The sequence below is a fragment of the Dipodomys ordii genome, unplaced genomic scaffold, assembly GCF_000151885.1.
Source record: "Dipodomys ordii isolate 6190 unplaced genomic scaffold, Dord_2.0 Scaffold96, whole genome shotgun sequence".
In the NCBI taxonomy this organism is placed as follows: Eukaryota; Metazoa; Chordata; class Mammalia; order Rodentia; family Heteromyidae; genus Dipodomys; species Dipodomys ordii.
Genome location: NW_012267312.1, coordinates 5,434,242 through 5,451,063, shown reverse-complemented (window position 1 = coordinate 5,451,063; position 16,822 = coordinate 5,434,242). Strand labels below are relative to the sequence as shown.

General features: G+C 38.8%; 1 protein-coding gene across 1 annotated transcript in view; it reads left to right on the top strand.

Annotated features, from left to right (window-relative positions):
* Window positions 1-16,822, top strand: part of Rpgr (retinitis pigmentosa GTPase regulator) — a 56,824-nt gene that overhangs the window by 29,466 nt on the left and 10,536 nt on the right. The window contains exons 13-14 of the mRNA XM_013026747.1: window positions 4,851-4,916; window positions 8,206-8,412. Coding sequence (XP_012882201.1) covers window positions 4,851-4,916; window positions 8,206-8,412 — 273 coding nt within the window. The remainder of the gene's footprint in view (window positions 1-4,850; window positions 4,917-8,205; window positions 8,413-16,822) is intronic.

The window sequence follows — 16,822 nt, the reverse complement described above, 5'->3', positions numbered from 1 at the left end:
GGGCTTTCTATTGTTCTTGCTAGCTATGTCCTTTGCCATGCAGAAGCTCTGCAATTTCATGCAATCCCATTTGTCCAACCTTTCTTTGATTTGTTGTGTTCCTGGGTCTCTATTAAGACAATTTCAGCCTGTGCCAATGAGACCTAGGGTTTCTCCTATTCTATCCTGTAATGTTTTCAGAGTGTGTGTTTTAACTCCGAGGTCTTTGATCCATTTGGAGTTGATTCTGGTGCAGGGTGATATATAAGGATCTAGCTTTAGTTTTTTTATTTTTGTTTTTTTGTTTTTTGGTCCGATCGTGGAGCCTGAACTCTGGGCCTGGACGCTGTCCCTTAGCCCTTCAGCTTAAAGCTAGCACTCTACCACTTGAGCCACAGTGCCACTTATGGCTTTTTTCTCCTTATGTGGTGCTGAGGAATGGAACTCAGGGCCTCATGCATGCAAGGCAAGCACTCTACCACTGAGCCACCTTCCCAGCCCCTAGCTTTAGTTTCCTACAAGTAGTTAACCAATTTTGCCAGCACCATTTACTGAAGAGGCTGTCTTTCTTCCATTCTATTTTTTTAGCTCCCTTATCGAAGATTAGATGGCTGTAGGTCTGTAGGTTCTGGGTTTTCAATTCTATTCCATTGGTCCTGAGGTCTGTTATTGTGCCAGTACCAAGCTGTTTTAATTACAGTGGCTTTGCAGTAGAGTTTGAAATTTGGTATTGATATTTCTCCAGCACCGTTCTTTCTGTTAAGAATCATTTTTGCTATTCGGGGTCTTTTATTGTTCCGTATGAATTTTTGGATTGCCTCTTCTATTTCCTTGAAGTATGAGGTTGGAATATTGATAGGTATCGCATTGAATTTGTAGATAGCCTTGGGAAGTATTGCCATTTTCACGATGTTGCTGTGTGATTTATTTTTGTTGTTTCTTTTGTATGTTCTTCCCCCATGGTATAACCACGGGTTTCACTGTATTTGATTCTGGTGCCCTACATCTTTTATATACATTTTTCTAATTTGGGGAGTGGAGGGGAAATAACAAAATGCTGAAATAAGGATACAGGTTGAACATTGTAACAATGAGATGTAGAAGACACTATGTTGAAAATGAACTTTACAGCTTTGGCGGGGTTGAGGCGGGTCGGAGGAGAAGTTAGGGAGGTGGGGAAGGAAGGAATGGTAGGGAAAAACAAAGGAGGGGTAACAACGCTCGATAGGAAGTGTACTCATTCAACTGTAACCCCTTTGTACAGTATCTTTACAATAAAAAAATAAAAACAAAGCTCACTGTCCATCAAAAAAAGAATCAGTTGGCTTTAGATGTATAGCTTACAGACATACTCAACCATGCCTAGCTTACCAGATTTAGAGAAGATCACCTATAATTTCTAAAATTATCCATAAAACTGAAAGGACAGAACCCCTTTCAAACTCATTCATATTAGGCATAGTAATTTTAGCCAGAAGTTAACCTTTCTTTCATTTCATACTTTTTTGGTCTTTAGAGTTTCTGCTGAGAAATCTGGTGTTTTTTTGTTATTTTTTGCCAGTCCTTGGGCTTGAATTCAGGGCCTGGGCACTGTCCCTGAGCTTCTTTTGCTCAAGGCTAGCACTCTGCTAGTTGAATCACAGTGCCACTTCCAGCTTTTTATGTTTATGTGGTACTGAAGAATTGAAACCAGGACTTCATGTATGCTAGACAAGCACTTTACCACTAAGCCACATTCCCAGCCCCTGAATCTGTTGCTTTATGAGTTTACAATTAAATGTCAGCTGTATGTCTTTCTTTCTTGTAGTTTTTGATATTTTTTTCTTTGTCCTGTACTTTGGCAATTTAGTTGTACCATGGAGAGGTTCTTTTCTAGTCTTGTCTATTTGGGGTTTTAAATGCCTCCTATACTTGGATATCCATGGTTGGGATATTTCCTGTTATCTAACTGAGCGTATTCTGCCCTCAGCATATAGTGCTTCTGCCTCTGGTACGCCAAGTATGTGGATATTTGATATTTTGTGGTGTCAAGTGATCTGGATATTCTATTCATTCTTCTTGTTTATTTAAATTGCCGTCTGCATGTAATATCTTGGTAGAGGTGTCTTTTTTTGTCAGTTGTGGGGCTTGAACTCATAGACTGGTCACTGTTCCTGAGGTGTTTTTTTTTTTTTTAATTTTTGCTCAAGGCTAAAGCTCTACCACTTTGAGCCACAGTGTCATTTCTGCTTTTCTCGTGGTTCAATGGAGACAAAAGTCTCACGGACTTTCCTGCATGGTCTAGCTCTGAAACATGATCCTCAGATCTCAGCCTCCTGAGTAGATAGGAGTACAGGCCTGTAAACTTTAATATTCTATCTTTTGGGCTGGGAAGTTGGCTCAGTTGTAGAGTGCTTGCCTTGCATGCATGAAGCCCTGGGTTTGATTCATCAGCACCACATAAGCAGAAAAAGCCAGAAGTGGCGCTGTGGCTCAAGTGGTAGAGTGCTAGCCTTGAGCTGAAGAGCTGAGGGACAGCACCCAGGCCCAGAGTTCAAGTCCCACGACTGACAAAAAACAAAAAAAAACCCAGTATTTTCTTTTCCTTAATCTAATTTGTTGTTGAGGTTCTAGACTGAGTTTTAAAATCTGAATTGCTGAGTTTCTTGTTTACAGTGTATTTGTTTAGCTCTTTTTCAGAATCTATTAAAATGCTCATTTGTATCCTGTATTGTCTTCCTTAACTTGTTCAAGTATTTATTTGTATTCTCTCAGATTCATTGAATTTTTTTTTTTTTTGGTCAGTCGTGGGGCTTGAACCCTCGGTCTGGGCACTGTTCCCTCAGCTCTTTAGCTCAAGGCTAGCGCTCTACCACTTGAGCCACAGCACCACTTCTGGCTTTTTTCTGCTTATGTGGTACTGAGGAATTGAACCCAGGGCCTCATGCATGCAAGGCAAGCACTCTACCACTGAGCCACCTTCCCAGCCCCAGATTAGTTGAATTTTTAATTATTCTTTTATTTTTTTGCAGTATTTCATACACTTTGATATCTTTGGGAATCTTAGAATTACAATTTTTTGGAGGTGGTCATCTTGCTAGAGTTTTTCTTTTTTAATGTCTATATTGTGATTTGCAGAGATGAATATTGCTTTAACTTTTATATGAGGGCTTTCTTAGTAAGCAACATTCTCCTATAATGTGTCCTGAGGTATCAGTTATGCATTGAGTTTAGTTTTAATTGGACTTTATAGTGTAATCTTCCTATTCTTTGGCCATTATTAATTGGTTGTGACCCAATGTATATTGTGCCATAGACTGAGGTATGAACTTTCTGTAAGTCTCACAAAAGTTGGGTCCCTAGGTAGTTCAGGCTGGTGGTGTACAACCAGCAGTGCAAGTAGGGTACACCATCTGCCATTATTCCTAAAGTGGCAGTGGTGCTTGCCTGATGATTAGCATGGGTGATTTGTAGATGAAGCTAGTTAGAATCTTCTCAGCTGCTCATTGAAAGCAGTTGGTAGAGAAAGCACTGATTCTCAGGTAAAGATTCTCTCCAGAGGTTTTTTTTGTGATGAGACACTGGTTCTGTGGCATATTTCTGACTGTCTCCAGGGGCAGTGAATAGCAATGAAATTACAAAAGAACTGTACTAGAAATGGGGTGATGGGGCCATCCACTTCCCATAATTGTGATACCTCCAAACATGGCTCCCATGTGAACTCACACACAGATGTTCACTTTCCTGAGGTTGTAAACAGCTGTTTCCCCAAACCTCTGATTTTGAAAGGAAGCAACAACCTCTCCTCTCTGCACCGAATTCCTACTACCTAGAATTCTCAGGGAAATTGTATCAGAATCTCTTCCAAATTAAGCTGACTCTCCAGGTAGCTACCTGCCTGCTAGAGTAGTACAGTGATACTGCCTTGAGATTTAGAGATAAGAAAATGTATGATTCTTGACCCCCACAGCAGTGAGCTCAGGCAATAACATGCTTTTCAAGATGGCTCAGAATATGCTGGACACAATGAAAAAGTTCTTCAGAAACAGGTTGTTCTGTAGATTCCAGATCTTTTCTCTGTCTAGACTATTTGTCTTAAAAGCCAGTCAACTCATGCCAAGATTTCCAGATATTCTGCATGTCAGATCCTGAGCTGGTACAGCTTATTACACTCTTTCTTTTTTACCTATTCTCCTGACTAGAGGGTGTTCCCTCTCTCCTTGTCAAGTTGTCATAGTTTTCCTTCTCTTACACACTCCCCGAGATTTCTACAAGTCTGCACCCACACTCAGCAAACATAGTTCCAACATAGTTGTTTACATCAATAAGCACCTAAAATCCTATTGTTTTTATTCTAATTCATGCAGAAGCAGGCCCAGTACCTCTAAATCACCATCTTCTATTTCAATTCTGTTCCTTTTTAATCATCTTTATTGAGGTACAAGTTACAAAGAATAAAATTAATTTCTACCCTCACATCATTTATATGGGAATTGAGAATAGATTTTTTTTTGCCAGTCCTGGGGCTTTAACTGTGGGCCCAGGCGCTCTCCCTGAGCCTCTCTGTGCTCAAGGCTGGTGCTCTACCACTTGAGCCACAGTACCACTTCTGGCTTTTTCTGATTAATTTATTGGAGACAAGAGTCTCATGGATTTTCCTGCCCAGACTGGCTTCGAACCACGATCCTCAGATCTCAAACTCTTGAGTAGCTAGGATTACAGATATGTGTACCACTGGTGCCTGGCTGGATTGTATTTGCCATATGCACTGTGTGTGTATGTGTGTGTATGTACACGCGAGTGCATGCAGAAACAGATTTGGAATTATAAGTATATATACATAATCATATATAGTCTTCATTCTTTTTAGAACTATTTTTCTTTTATTTCAGACACATGTGGTGAACCTGAGTTCCAGTGAGAAGTCACCAGTATTTTCTCCAATTCAAAAACACAAGGTATAATTTGGAAAGTTATTATTTTCATGGTGGTTAAGAACAGTATTAATGTTTTTTCTTTGCAAAGTTTCTGGGAAGGACACAAGAAAGATAATCACTTATTTTAAAATTAAAGAAGTGGAGGAATACAATATGGATGTCCTTCATTTGGCTTGTTTATTGGTATGTATTTTCTGTGATAGATTTTTTTTTTGGTCGGCCGTGGGGCTTGAACTCTGGGCCTGGGCGCTGTCCCTCAGCTCTTCAGCTCAAGGCGAGCACTTTACCACTTGAGCTACAGCGCCACTTCCATTCTGTGATAGTTTTATTGCTTGAATTTGCTCTCTGTGGTTACTTCCTTAAGTTACTATAATTTTTTTTATGCTGGAGTTTGAACTCAGGACCTTGTGCTTGCTCACCTTGCTTGCTGGGCTCAGACTCTGCCACTTGAGCATGCTCTAGCTTGGCTTTTTGCTGCTTAGGAATAACGTCTTGTAGGCTTTCTACCTGGGCTGGCTTTGAACCATAATCTTCTGGATTACAGCCTTCTACTGAGTAACTAGAATTATGGGCATGAGCCACTGGCACAGGCTTACAAATTATGCTTTCTGTCAAGGAATAGATTATAATTATAGTGCTTATGGCTATTGTTTATCAAAGTGACTGATTATAATTGAGTATGACTTTGAGGGAGTTACTATGCTGAGTTTCTACATGATATTAACTTTTAACTTTAAAATTTGGCAATCTTAGAGAAAATACCAGATAATAATTTTTCCAGTATTTATTTGGGCTTTGATTTTAAGGACTGGACAGCATAAAAGGCATGACAAAAACATTTGGAAATGAGGCAGAGACTGTTCATAGGTGAGAAAGAGAGACTTTTTGTTGTTGTTTTGTTTTTTTGTCGGTTGTGGGGACTGAACTCTTGGCCTGGGCACTGTCCCTCAGCTCTTCAGCTCAAGGCTAATGCCCTACCACTTGAGCCACAGCACCACTTCTGGCTTTTTTCTGCTTATGTAGTGCTGAGGAATTGAACCCAGGGCCTCATGCATGCAAGTGAGGCAAGCACTCTACCATTGAGCCAACTTCCCAGTCCCAAGAGAGACTTTTAATGAGTAAGGAATAGCTAGAGGAAAACACAGTCTGTGGTTTCCACAGACATGGAGAAGGATGAGTTTGCACTTTAGGAAAATAAAACAAAAAATGTTAATTAAAGTAAGAAGGCTATATAAAATATTTAATTTCTGATTCTAATGCCTTTGGCACTTAAAAAATCATTAAAGCCAAATCCACTGAAATGCAAAACAATCTTGCTAAATCATAAAAATTTGGAATGAGTCCTCACTATTCTTATCTGTATTAGTGAGAGGCATGTGAATAACAGCATTTCTGACTATAGATGAGCTTTTCTCCTCACCCAGTTATGTAAACACAGTAAATGTTGACCACTTTATTGTCTGTACTTCAAGCAGCCATTTTTTCTGTGTCTTTCCATCCTCTTCTGTTAGACTCTGGGCTTGGCCTCTTTTGAGATGCTTTATTATATGCTAGGGAAAGAAATACATATCCATTTGGAAATCAGTTCTGATGTTTAGGCTTGTATGTCTTAGGGCTCTGGAAAGGACTAACAAGTTTTATTCACTGCTTCTTAAAGGACAGGCCTAGAACAAATGAAAAAGAAAAATCTTTCCTTTTAAGCTGAACGATATTTCTAACTTCACATGTTGCTTTTATGTTTAGTCTCTGCCAGGTATATTTTATTGTTTTTTTTTTGGGGGGGTCTGGTCGTGGGCCTGAACTCTGGGCCTGGGCGCTGTCCCTCAGCTCTTCAGCTCAAGGCTAGCACTCTACCACTTGAGCCACAGTGCCACTTCCGGCTTTTTTCCTTTTTGCTTATGTGGTGCTGGGGAATCAAACCCAGGGCCTCATGCATGCAAGGCAAGTGCTCTACCACTGAGCCACCTTCCCAGCCCTGCCAGGTATATTTTAATGAGTGAAAACTAAAAAGGATTGGCTGAACAAGCTGTTAGCTTAATTTGTAACTTGTCCTATTTTAATCATTTCTTTGGTAAAAAATAATGAACCCTTTCCATAATATATCTCAACTTGTAAAATTTATTTTAATTTTCCACCTTGAGACCATAGTTTATCAGATATTGAATCTATTAGCTTATAGAATAGGTCAACAATTTGACATTTTCCTATTTTGTTCATTAGAGAATTATTCTTTCTTTTTCTTTTTTCTTTTTTTTTTTGCCAGTCCTGGAGCTTGAATTCGGGCCTAAGCTTCTTTTGCTCAAACGTAGTGCCCAACCACTTGAGCCATGGCTCCATTTCCTGCTTTTTCTGTTTATTTGGAACCACATACACAGACACACAGGCGCGCGGGCATGCACACAGACGCACACACACATACCACCCATGTGTAGATCATCTGGTGAAAATTATATGGGGGGGGGAGGGAGGAAATGGTGTGTGGCTCAAGTGGTAGAGCACTATCCTTGAGCTGAAGAGCTTAGGGACAGTGCCCAGGCCCAGAGTTCAAGCCCCACAACTGACAAAAAAAAAGTACGTTCATCATTATTTACTATGTAGATAAAAATGGTTTCATGAGTAGTTTCCATTTCAAACTTTCTCTTATAGAAATAACCTATTCATTTTTCAATATTTATCATTTTCACATTTTTATTTATTTTCTTTAATTTTGTAAATTTCATGAGCTCAAAAGACATCAAAATTTGAAAATTAAAAATGATAGAGATGATGGCAAACATATGCCAGAGTAGTGTAAAAATGTTTACAGCATCTTACAAGATCAGTCTGAAAATGAATCATATCTAAAGATTGAGATTGGGAAAAAATGTAGAGAATAAATATGATAGATGGAAAAACTAAGGCAGGTAATAAGAATTGAAAGTCACACAAACACAGATATGTGTTCTTAAAATTAGACATGCCTATAGCATGGCATAAATTATCCCTAAAGAAAACAAATCCGGGGCTGGGAAGGTGGCTCAGTGGTAGAGTGCTTGCCTTGCATGCATGAGGCTCTGGATTCAATTCCTCAGCACCACATAAGCAGAAAAAGCCGGAAGTGGCACTGTAGCTCAGATGGTAGAGTGCTAGCCTTGAGCTGAAGAGCTGAGGGACAGCCGTCAAAAAGAAAGAAAACAAATCCTCACTAAAATGCCTAATAAATTGGACATTTTAATTCTCCTTATAAACTTATAAGTAGGTTAAATCTTAGCAGTAATTTGTTACTTTTGTTAACTAATAGTAGAATGATGATTGCTTTAAAAATTTACAGAGCCAAGACCCAGTTGAGAAACTGAGCCAGCTTACAACCTGTACTGAAAATGATGATAATAATGAATATGAATTTGAAGAGATGTCAAAAACAAAAGAAGATAAAACATGTGAACAACAGGTGTCAACAGGTGTCTCTGTGGTTCAAGTAGCTGAAACCTTGGAAGCATTTTCAGATGAGGAAGAAGGAAGTAGTGGCACACAGCAGGTGAGGCATCGGGCTGACATCAATGGAAAGGGTTTACAAAAAATGATGTTTAGACACAAAAATAACAATGGTATTGATCACCTTGATGCTAAGGAACTAGAAAAAGAAAGTGATGAAGAAGTAATTTTTAAGAAGAGCACTGGGCTGAAGAAAATGGCAAGTGTGAAAAATCTAAGCAAAAGGGAAAAGAAAGTGAAATTTTTACATTATGATAATTTTTTTGATGACATAACAGATAAAGATGCAAATTCTGTGTATGAAGAACATAAAGGTTATGTTAAGGAAAATAGGATTGGACAAATGATCACTGGCAGTGAAACATATTTCATAGAAGAGCCAAAAAGTTACACGGAATATAAAAGCCAGAGTCAGCAAGGCAAACCTAACATATTCTTGCATTCCAAGTCAGTACACTTTAGTAGTGAAGAGAAAGACGATGAAGTGGAAAGTGAGCACAGCTTGTGGTTCCGCAGAACATTTCTTAAACAAGGAAATGGTAATGGTTCCAGAAAGTCCAGATTCATGGGAAAATATGATTTTATTCGTGAGCATTTGTCAAAGATACCAGAGGAGCAGGAAGAAGCAAATGATTCAGAAGAAAATGAAATAGAGAAGCAAGTAATAGAAACATATAAGAAAAAATTTGAGGTGCCAGGAAGACAAAAGAAGAAAGCACAAACCTTATCAGATGACCTTACAGTCAGAGCAGAGGTGAGTGAAGGCGAGGGAGAGCCAGTGGGAGAGATAGTAGTTGGGCCTGAAGGTACAAGGGACCAAATCTGTGAGAAGGGTATTTCAAATGTGGAACAGTGGCAAAGGGAGGAGGATGAGGAAGAAGAGGAAGAGGAGGAGGAGGAGGATGAAGAAGAGGAGGAGGAGAAAGGAGGACAAGAAATGCAGTTCTTGAGTAAGGAACAGAAGAACCTAAAAGAGGAGAAATGGGAGAAAAGCAATGAGGAAGAAGGAGAGGAAAAGGGGAGGGACAAAGGCAACCAGGAGGAAAGAAAGCAAGAGCTAGAAGGGGGAGAAGGGGATGAGCAAGGAGAGGAAGAAATGGAAGAAGAGCAAGGAGAGTGGGGAGAGGAGGAGGAGGAAGGGGAGGAGCAAGGAGAGGGAGAAGATGAGGAGGAAGGAGAAGAAAGTGCAGAAGAGGAAGAAGAAGAGGAAGGAGAGAGGAAAGATGAAAGAGATGAAAAGGAGGAAGGAAAAGGGGAAGAGGAGGAAGAAGAGGGAGAAGGAGATGAGGAAAAGGAAGACGAGGAAGAAGAGGAAGGAGAGGAAGAAGAAGGGGAGGAAGAAGAAGAGGAAGGAGAGGAAGAGGAGGAAGGAGAAGAAGAGGAAGGATTGAGGGAAGGAGAGGAAGAAGGAGAATGGGGAAAGGAGGAAGGTGAGGAGGGGGAAGGAGAGGAAGAAGAAGAGGATGAAGAAGGAGATGAGGAAGAAGAGGAAGGAGAGGAAAAGGAAAGGAGGGAAGGGGAAGAAAATGGGAGGAATGGAGAAGAGGAGAAAGAAGAGGTAGACAATGAGGAAGAAGAAGGGAAATTCCAGGAGATATGTAAAAAAGAGAATGAAAAGCAGGAAAGGCAGAGTGATGAAGAAGAGTCAAAAATAAAGAGAAAAATGAAAGGATCTATGAAATATGGCAAACATAGAACATATCAACAAAATTCAGTTACTAACTCAGAGGGAAAATGGAAAGAGCAGAGGTCCAAAATGCCAGTGCGATCAAAACAACTTTTAGAGAATGGGCCTCCAGTTTCCAAAACATTCTGGAATAATGTATTGCCACATTATTTGGAATTGAAATAACAGACTTTAAATTTCTCCAGATTATTGCAAGCCAAATTACTTGAATGCTGTATGCACAATATGCACTCATATTTTATTAAGTTAATTTTGTATGATGGTATTTTACATTTGGTGGAAAAAAATTGATGTCATTTGTGTTAGGGAGTCAAAGACAGCAGGAGGCACTGGTAAAATCTGATGCCTCTTAAACTACCAAATTATAAGTGTATAACTATAAAATATTAAAAGACTGCATCAATATAATTAATAAATAACAACATAATAAATTTAGAATAAAATATATTTTTATAAATGTATAATAAAATATATAAATACCTAATTAACATATATTACATTGTAAATAATATTTATTGTTAAAGGCAAATTTAGAAACTAGACGTATACCCTGAACATTATATTTGTTTACACAGGGCAGTTCATTTAAAACTAGTATGTGTCAAACCATCTGTGGTAGTGCTCACCTATAAGCCCAGCACTTTGGAGGCTGAAGTTGGAGAATTGAATTTGAAGCTAGCCGAGAGCACATAGTTAATAAGATATTGTCTCAAAAAAAAAAAAAGAGTACAGATCCTTAAGAACTACCAAAACTTCTGATTTTCTGATTTTGGGATTTGAACACAGGGCATACTTCCAGCCCTGTTTTGCACTGGCTATTTTTGAGATAGTGACTTATTTTCTACTTGGCGGGTTCCTGGACTGCAGTCTATTTTAGACCTATTGTAGTGAGGTGGTCTCTGCCCAGCTGGCATGGAATTTCAGTCCTCTCAATCATAGCCTCTCATGTAGCTAGGATTCTAGCTGTGAGCCACCAGTGCCTGGTTGATTGTTTCCCCCACTGCCAGTCCTAGAGCTTGGATTTAGAGCCTGGGCAGGGCACTGACCTGAGCATTTTTGCTCAAAGCTAGTATTCAATTGAGCCACAGCTCCATTTTCAGCTTTTTGATAGTTAATTGGACATAGACATCTTATGGACTTCTCTGCCCTGACTAGCTTCAAACTGCAATCCTCAGATCTCATCCTCCTCAGTAGCTGTGACTACAGGCATAAGCTACCAGTGCCCAGCTTGATTTTTTTTTGTAAATCAATAGATTAGCATGTATTTTTCAGTCTTTGACTATAGTTTACCCATTATATAAAGTAATTTTATAAAAAAATACTGATTTAAAACTAAATAATTTACATTTTAAAGAAATAGTTTTTTTCTTTTAGCTTTTGTGTCCTTTTTATTAAAATCTACAGTGACAGCTGTATTTGAAGTTTCGATCTTAATAATGTGATCTCTTTTAGTTACTCTCTAGGCAGATGGCATTATATCTAATGAAATGGAAATTAACAATCTGGGAGTGTGTAAAACTTTTGCTTATAGGCCAGGCAGAGTTACTTTTTGGAACTCAATTTCCTCATTTGTACAGTTAAGTGAATAATTGATAATAATACTTAAATTCTTTTCATTCTGAATTTGTTATTCTCTCATTTTGTTACTTGAATAGAAAATGTTTAGGAAAAATTATACTTTAAAATATGCCTAGTTTTATATAAAATATTTTTCACTCTTACAAAGTTACAGTTTTAATGTTTCTTATCTTTTATAACTTTGTATTTTAATCTCCTTCCTGAATTTTAACTGTACTGTCTGAATCTTCATTCTCAATGTTTTCTGTCCCTGACTTTTCTTCATTGACTATTCTGTAATTCTCATTTTGTCTTTTGTATGTCAGAATGTTTTAAGTAAAATAAAGATTAAATTTAAATAGTATTGTTTGTGGAAAGGCAAAAATATCTAATATTAGATGTTGAATTTTACAGGGGCTAGAGTCCACTAAAATAATTTCAGTCTTCCCTTAAAATTTCTAATGTATATTATGAAGGTAGTTTTCTTGTGTTTGGGGTGTGTGTGTGTGTGTGTGTGTGTGTGTTTGGGGTGTGTGTGTGTGTGTGTGTGTCTGTGTGTGTGTGTGTGCGTGTGTGTCTGTGTGTGTGTCTGTGTGTGTGTTTCTGTGTGTGTAACATGTGCTCCAGTCCTGGAGGTTAAACTCAGGCATGGGCCCTGTCCCAAAGCTTTTCACCACTGGCTTTTTGGTGATTAATTGGTGATTACTGTAGTATCATGGATTTTCTTGCCTGGGCTGGCTTCAATCCTCAGATCTCAGCTTCCTGAGTAGCTAAGATTACAGGCATGAGTCACCAACTCCCTTTCCAACTGATTTCTTTTCTCAGTCCCTTCAGACACAAGGGGCAGAGAAGATTTTGATGTAAACATCCTGTACATTTTGTGTAGTTGAATTCTTTGCTCATTTGATTCTCAATGAGTAAAAGAGAATATGAGGAGAAAAAATGTAATCAAATGAAGTGCAGAATTTCCTAGTTGCAATTGCAAATTGTACTTAGCTACAAGCAGCTCTGGTAAATAGATAGGCATTGCGGGCCATAGCCAAATTCTACCACATTCATTAACTTTTCATAACATAGAATTAATACTATGATAAAATGTATGTGCCCAAACATTGTTTGTTTTCTCAGTCATGGGCTTAAATTTAGGTCCCAGATGCTGTCCCTGAGCTTTGTTGCTCAAGGCTAGCACACTGCACCTTGGAACCATAGCTCCACTTCAGGTTTTCTGGTGGTTAATAATTGGACATAGTAGTGTCATAGACTTTCATACTTGGGCTTGCTTCAAACTGCAGTCTTCAGGTCTCCACCTCTGAGTAGCTAGGATTATGGGTGTGAGCCACTAGAGCCTAGCTCAAACATAGTTACCTCAAAAGTAGTTTGAAAAGGATTGAATAATATGGATGACAGACGTAGAGTTCATAAAGAAACTTTTTAAGGAATTCCAGGGAAATGAGAAACTTTTAAACTAAAGTTGTTTATGTTAGAAATAGAGGCATTCTTCTTCCCCTGAAGAGAGGTTATCATTTAGCAACATGAAATTGTAATTTTGAAGTGTGCCCATCTCAGAATGTGAACTGGTCTTGATGTCCACTTTGCAGTTTCTTTGCAGTTTCCCGGCCAGAAACTTTGTATACCTTTAGAAGCAGTTGCTTTAACAAGCATGTGTTCTGATTAAGAGGATATACAGTTATTCAGAGACCAGCGCCCTCCTTCTAGCTTTATACTTTTTAGCTGGATAACTTGGGCCAGTTTCTTAGCCTTTGCAAGCCTCAGTTTCTTCATCTGGAAACATCAAGTTAGAATAGGTGACCTGAGTGTTTCTATAGGAACATCTCTATTTCATTACCAACTAGAGCTTTGTCAGAATCAGAATTACTGGTATCTCTTATCCTCAATAACGAATCCCAGATCATACAAACTTCAGGCAAACTAGCAGTTTTGATGAAGGTAAGCAGTGACCAAAAACTAAGTAATGAGCTGTTCAGTGACCATTTATTTAATTCCATATTAATGGCTAGCAAGCTTCTTACTTTCTAAAGTTTATCGAGAAGAGTCTACTAGTGGCTAGTAGTGGCTTAGAGGATGGCTAAAAGACCACAGACTTATATGAATAAAAGTGGTTTACATATTTATAAATTATATTTTGAAATATACTAATATACCTTAATATATATCTTAATAAATGTAAATATGGATATCACTTATATATCTTAGCAGAGAAAGAAAAGGAAGTTAAAAATGAGCACTTTGTCCCTATGGATTTGGAGATATAGATTAAAATAATTAGATCCTTTTTCGTGTCCCCCATCTGCTGGTTGCTCAAGATTTGGCTGTAGTTTATCACTGATCATTACTGAGGGAAGTATGGGCTATATATGTAGAAGCCATTGAGTTACAGTTTCCTAATGAGTACTCTGTCAGAACAAGTCTTTAAGGTAAGCTTTGAATTTCCACAGAACATCTGCTGCTGCTGTACAGCAGCACTCAAGGTGAGTGCAACTAAAGTGCCTTTTCTTACTTTACTTGCTAAACATGTATACATACATTAAACCAAATGCAACCATCAAGGAAAGAGTTGTAATCCCTTCTTCTTTTCATCGTAAAAATATGTGGCATTGTATTCCCAGTACTTGACACATAGTTTAATGTTTGGTATATATTATTTATTCAACAAATATTTATGTACCAAAACTTCCTCAGGTCAAGTGGATCTCAAGAAGTAAGGCCAACTTACATTCCACCTCCTGGGGCCCTCTTAGCTGTTATGTTATATGCCCTTTAGGTATATATTTCTTCAAAGAACACCTAGGAATATCAAGGTAACCCTTTCTCTTTTTTTTTTTGGTCAGTTATGGAGCTTGAAATCAGGGCCTGGGTATTGTTCATGAACTTTTAGGGTCAAGGCTAGTGCTCTATCACTTAGAGCCATAGTGCCACTTCTGGTTTTCTTGTGGTTAATTGAACATAAGGGTCTCACAGACTTTCCTGTGTAGGCTGGCTTCAAATCACAATCCTCAGATCTTAGCCTCCAGTAGCTAGAATTATAGGCATGAGCCACTGGTACCTGGCTAACCCTATTTCTTCAGTGTTATTTGTTTCCTGTGGTTTTGGCTAGGCCTGTCCAAAGATAAAATATTACCACCAAATGTATATCTTTCCTCCATTTGAATCCTTTAACTAATGAGAAGAAACAGATACTGTGTCTTGTGTATGCAGGGAATAAGATATGGCTCTTGATTTCAAGAAGCTCTATAGGATGTATAAGAATTTTTTTCATACATTAGACTGTGTTAGGAGTGGAACTTAAACTGCCACAGAGAAGTCAGGAGAAAGGTCTTCATTATGAAGTAAAGAACCTTAAGTCATGAAACAAGACAGGTCAAACAAAACTTAACAAGACAACAAGGTTAAGGGAATGGGGCTTTCTAGGCTGATGGGAAATCATAAGAATATTTGGTCTTGGGGCTGGGAAGGTGGCTCAGTGGTAGAGTGCTTGCCTTGCATGCAAGAGGCCCTGGGTTCGATTCCTCAGCACCACATAAGCAAAAAGCCGAAGTGGCGCTGTGGCTCAAGTGGTAGAGCGCTAGCCTTGAGCTGAAGAGCTGAGGGACAGCGCCCAGGCCCAGAGTTCAGGCCCCACGACCGGACCCCCCCCAAAAAAAGAATATTTGGTCTTACATGTTTGTAAAAGAGGTTAAAGAAGGGACTTGGGGATGTGGCTTAGTGGTAAAGTATTGCCTAGCATACATGAAGCCCTGGGTTTGATGCCTCAGTACCACATACACAGAAAAAGCTGGAAGTGGCGATGTGGCTCAAGTATTAAGGTACTAGCCTTGAGCAAAAGAAGCTTAGGGACAGTGCTCAGGCCCCAGTGTTCAAGCCCCAGAACTAGCAAAAAATAAAAAGATGTTAAAGAGTAAGTTGACTACACTTGGGTTTTTGTATAACCATCCTGGCAATTTATGGAGAATGGATTTGAAAAGAATAGAACCCAAGTCACAGATCACAGTTAGACTGCAGCAGTTATAGTAGGCCAGGCAAAGAATGAAGAGGGCCTGGACTAGGATTGTGGGGATGAAGACATGGGAACATGTATCTTAAAGACATTTTGGGATGGAATTGGAAGTGAGGTGAAAAGCCATGTCTTCCTTCTTTTGGATTGGAAAATTGAGTGCTGCATGGAAAGAGTGCTATTCACTGTGTGTGTGTGTGTGTGTGTGTGTGTGTGTGTGTGTATATACATATATATAAAACAGTGTTATATATAATATATATAACATATATATACATATGTACATATATAATATTTTTCCTTTTTCCTATTTTATATATATCCTGCAAAGTAATTAGATGCCATGCTGAGGTAGAGCAAGGCTTAGAAAACAGTGCTTAGACCTTTGTATTTAATATCCTCTCACTACTATTTGGTGATTTCTAGTATAGAAAAAACATGTTACCTTTTCCAATCCAAAAAAATAACCAAAAAAGCAAAAAAAAAAAGTCCTTAGCCGAATGCTGATGGCTCATGCCTGTAATCCTAGCTATTCAGAAGGCTGACATCTGAGGATCATGGTTCGAAGCCAGCCCAGGCAAGAAAGTCCATGAGATTCTTATCTTCAATTAACCACCAAAAAAGTTGGAAATGAGCTGTGGCTCAAAGTGGTAGAGTGCTATCCTTAAGCAAAAGAGCTCAGGAAAAGTGCCCAGGGTCTGAGCTCAAGCCCCACAACTGACCAAAAAAGAAAGCAAAGAAAACTCCTTGAAATTGAACTTTAATATATGTATTTTGTTGCTGATAGAACTTAGTTATAAAGTTTCATGATGCATTAATATATTGGGAAACCATTCTGTACCCTATATGACATTGAAGAAAGTCATGAATCCAGAATTGTAACATGAAATGTTATGCTTTATAGTTCTTTAGATGTGGGTCTTTTTAAACTTAAAAACTAGGGGGGCTGGGTATGTGGCTTAGTGGTAGAGTGCTTGCCTAGCATGCATGAAGCCCTGAGTTCAATTCCCCAATACCACATACACAGAAAAGACCAGAAGTGGCACTGTAGCTCAAGTGGTAGAGTGCTAGCCTTAAGCAAAAGTTCAGGGAAAGCGCCCAGGTCCTGAGTTCAAGCCCCAGGACTGGCAAATAAAAGCTTAGTTTAAAGCTCCTCAGATGCCCTTCTTCCCATCCCCGCTTCCCATTCTCTGTCCA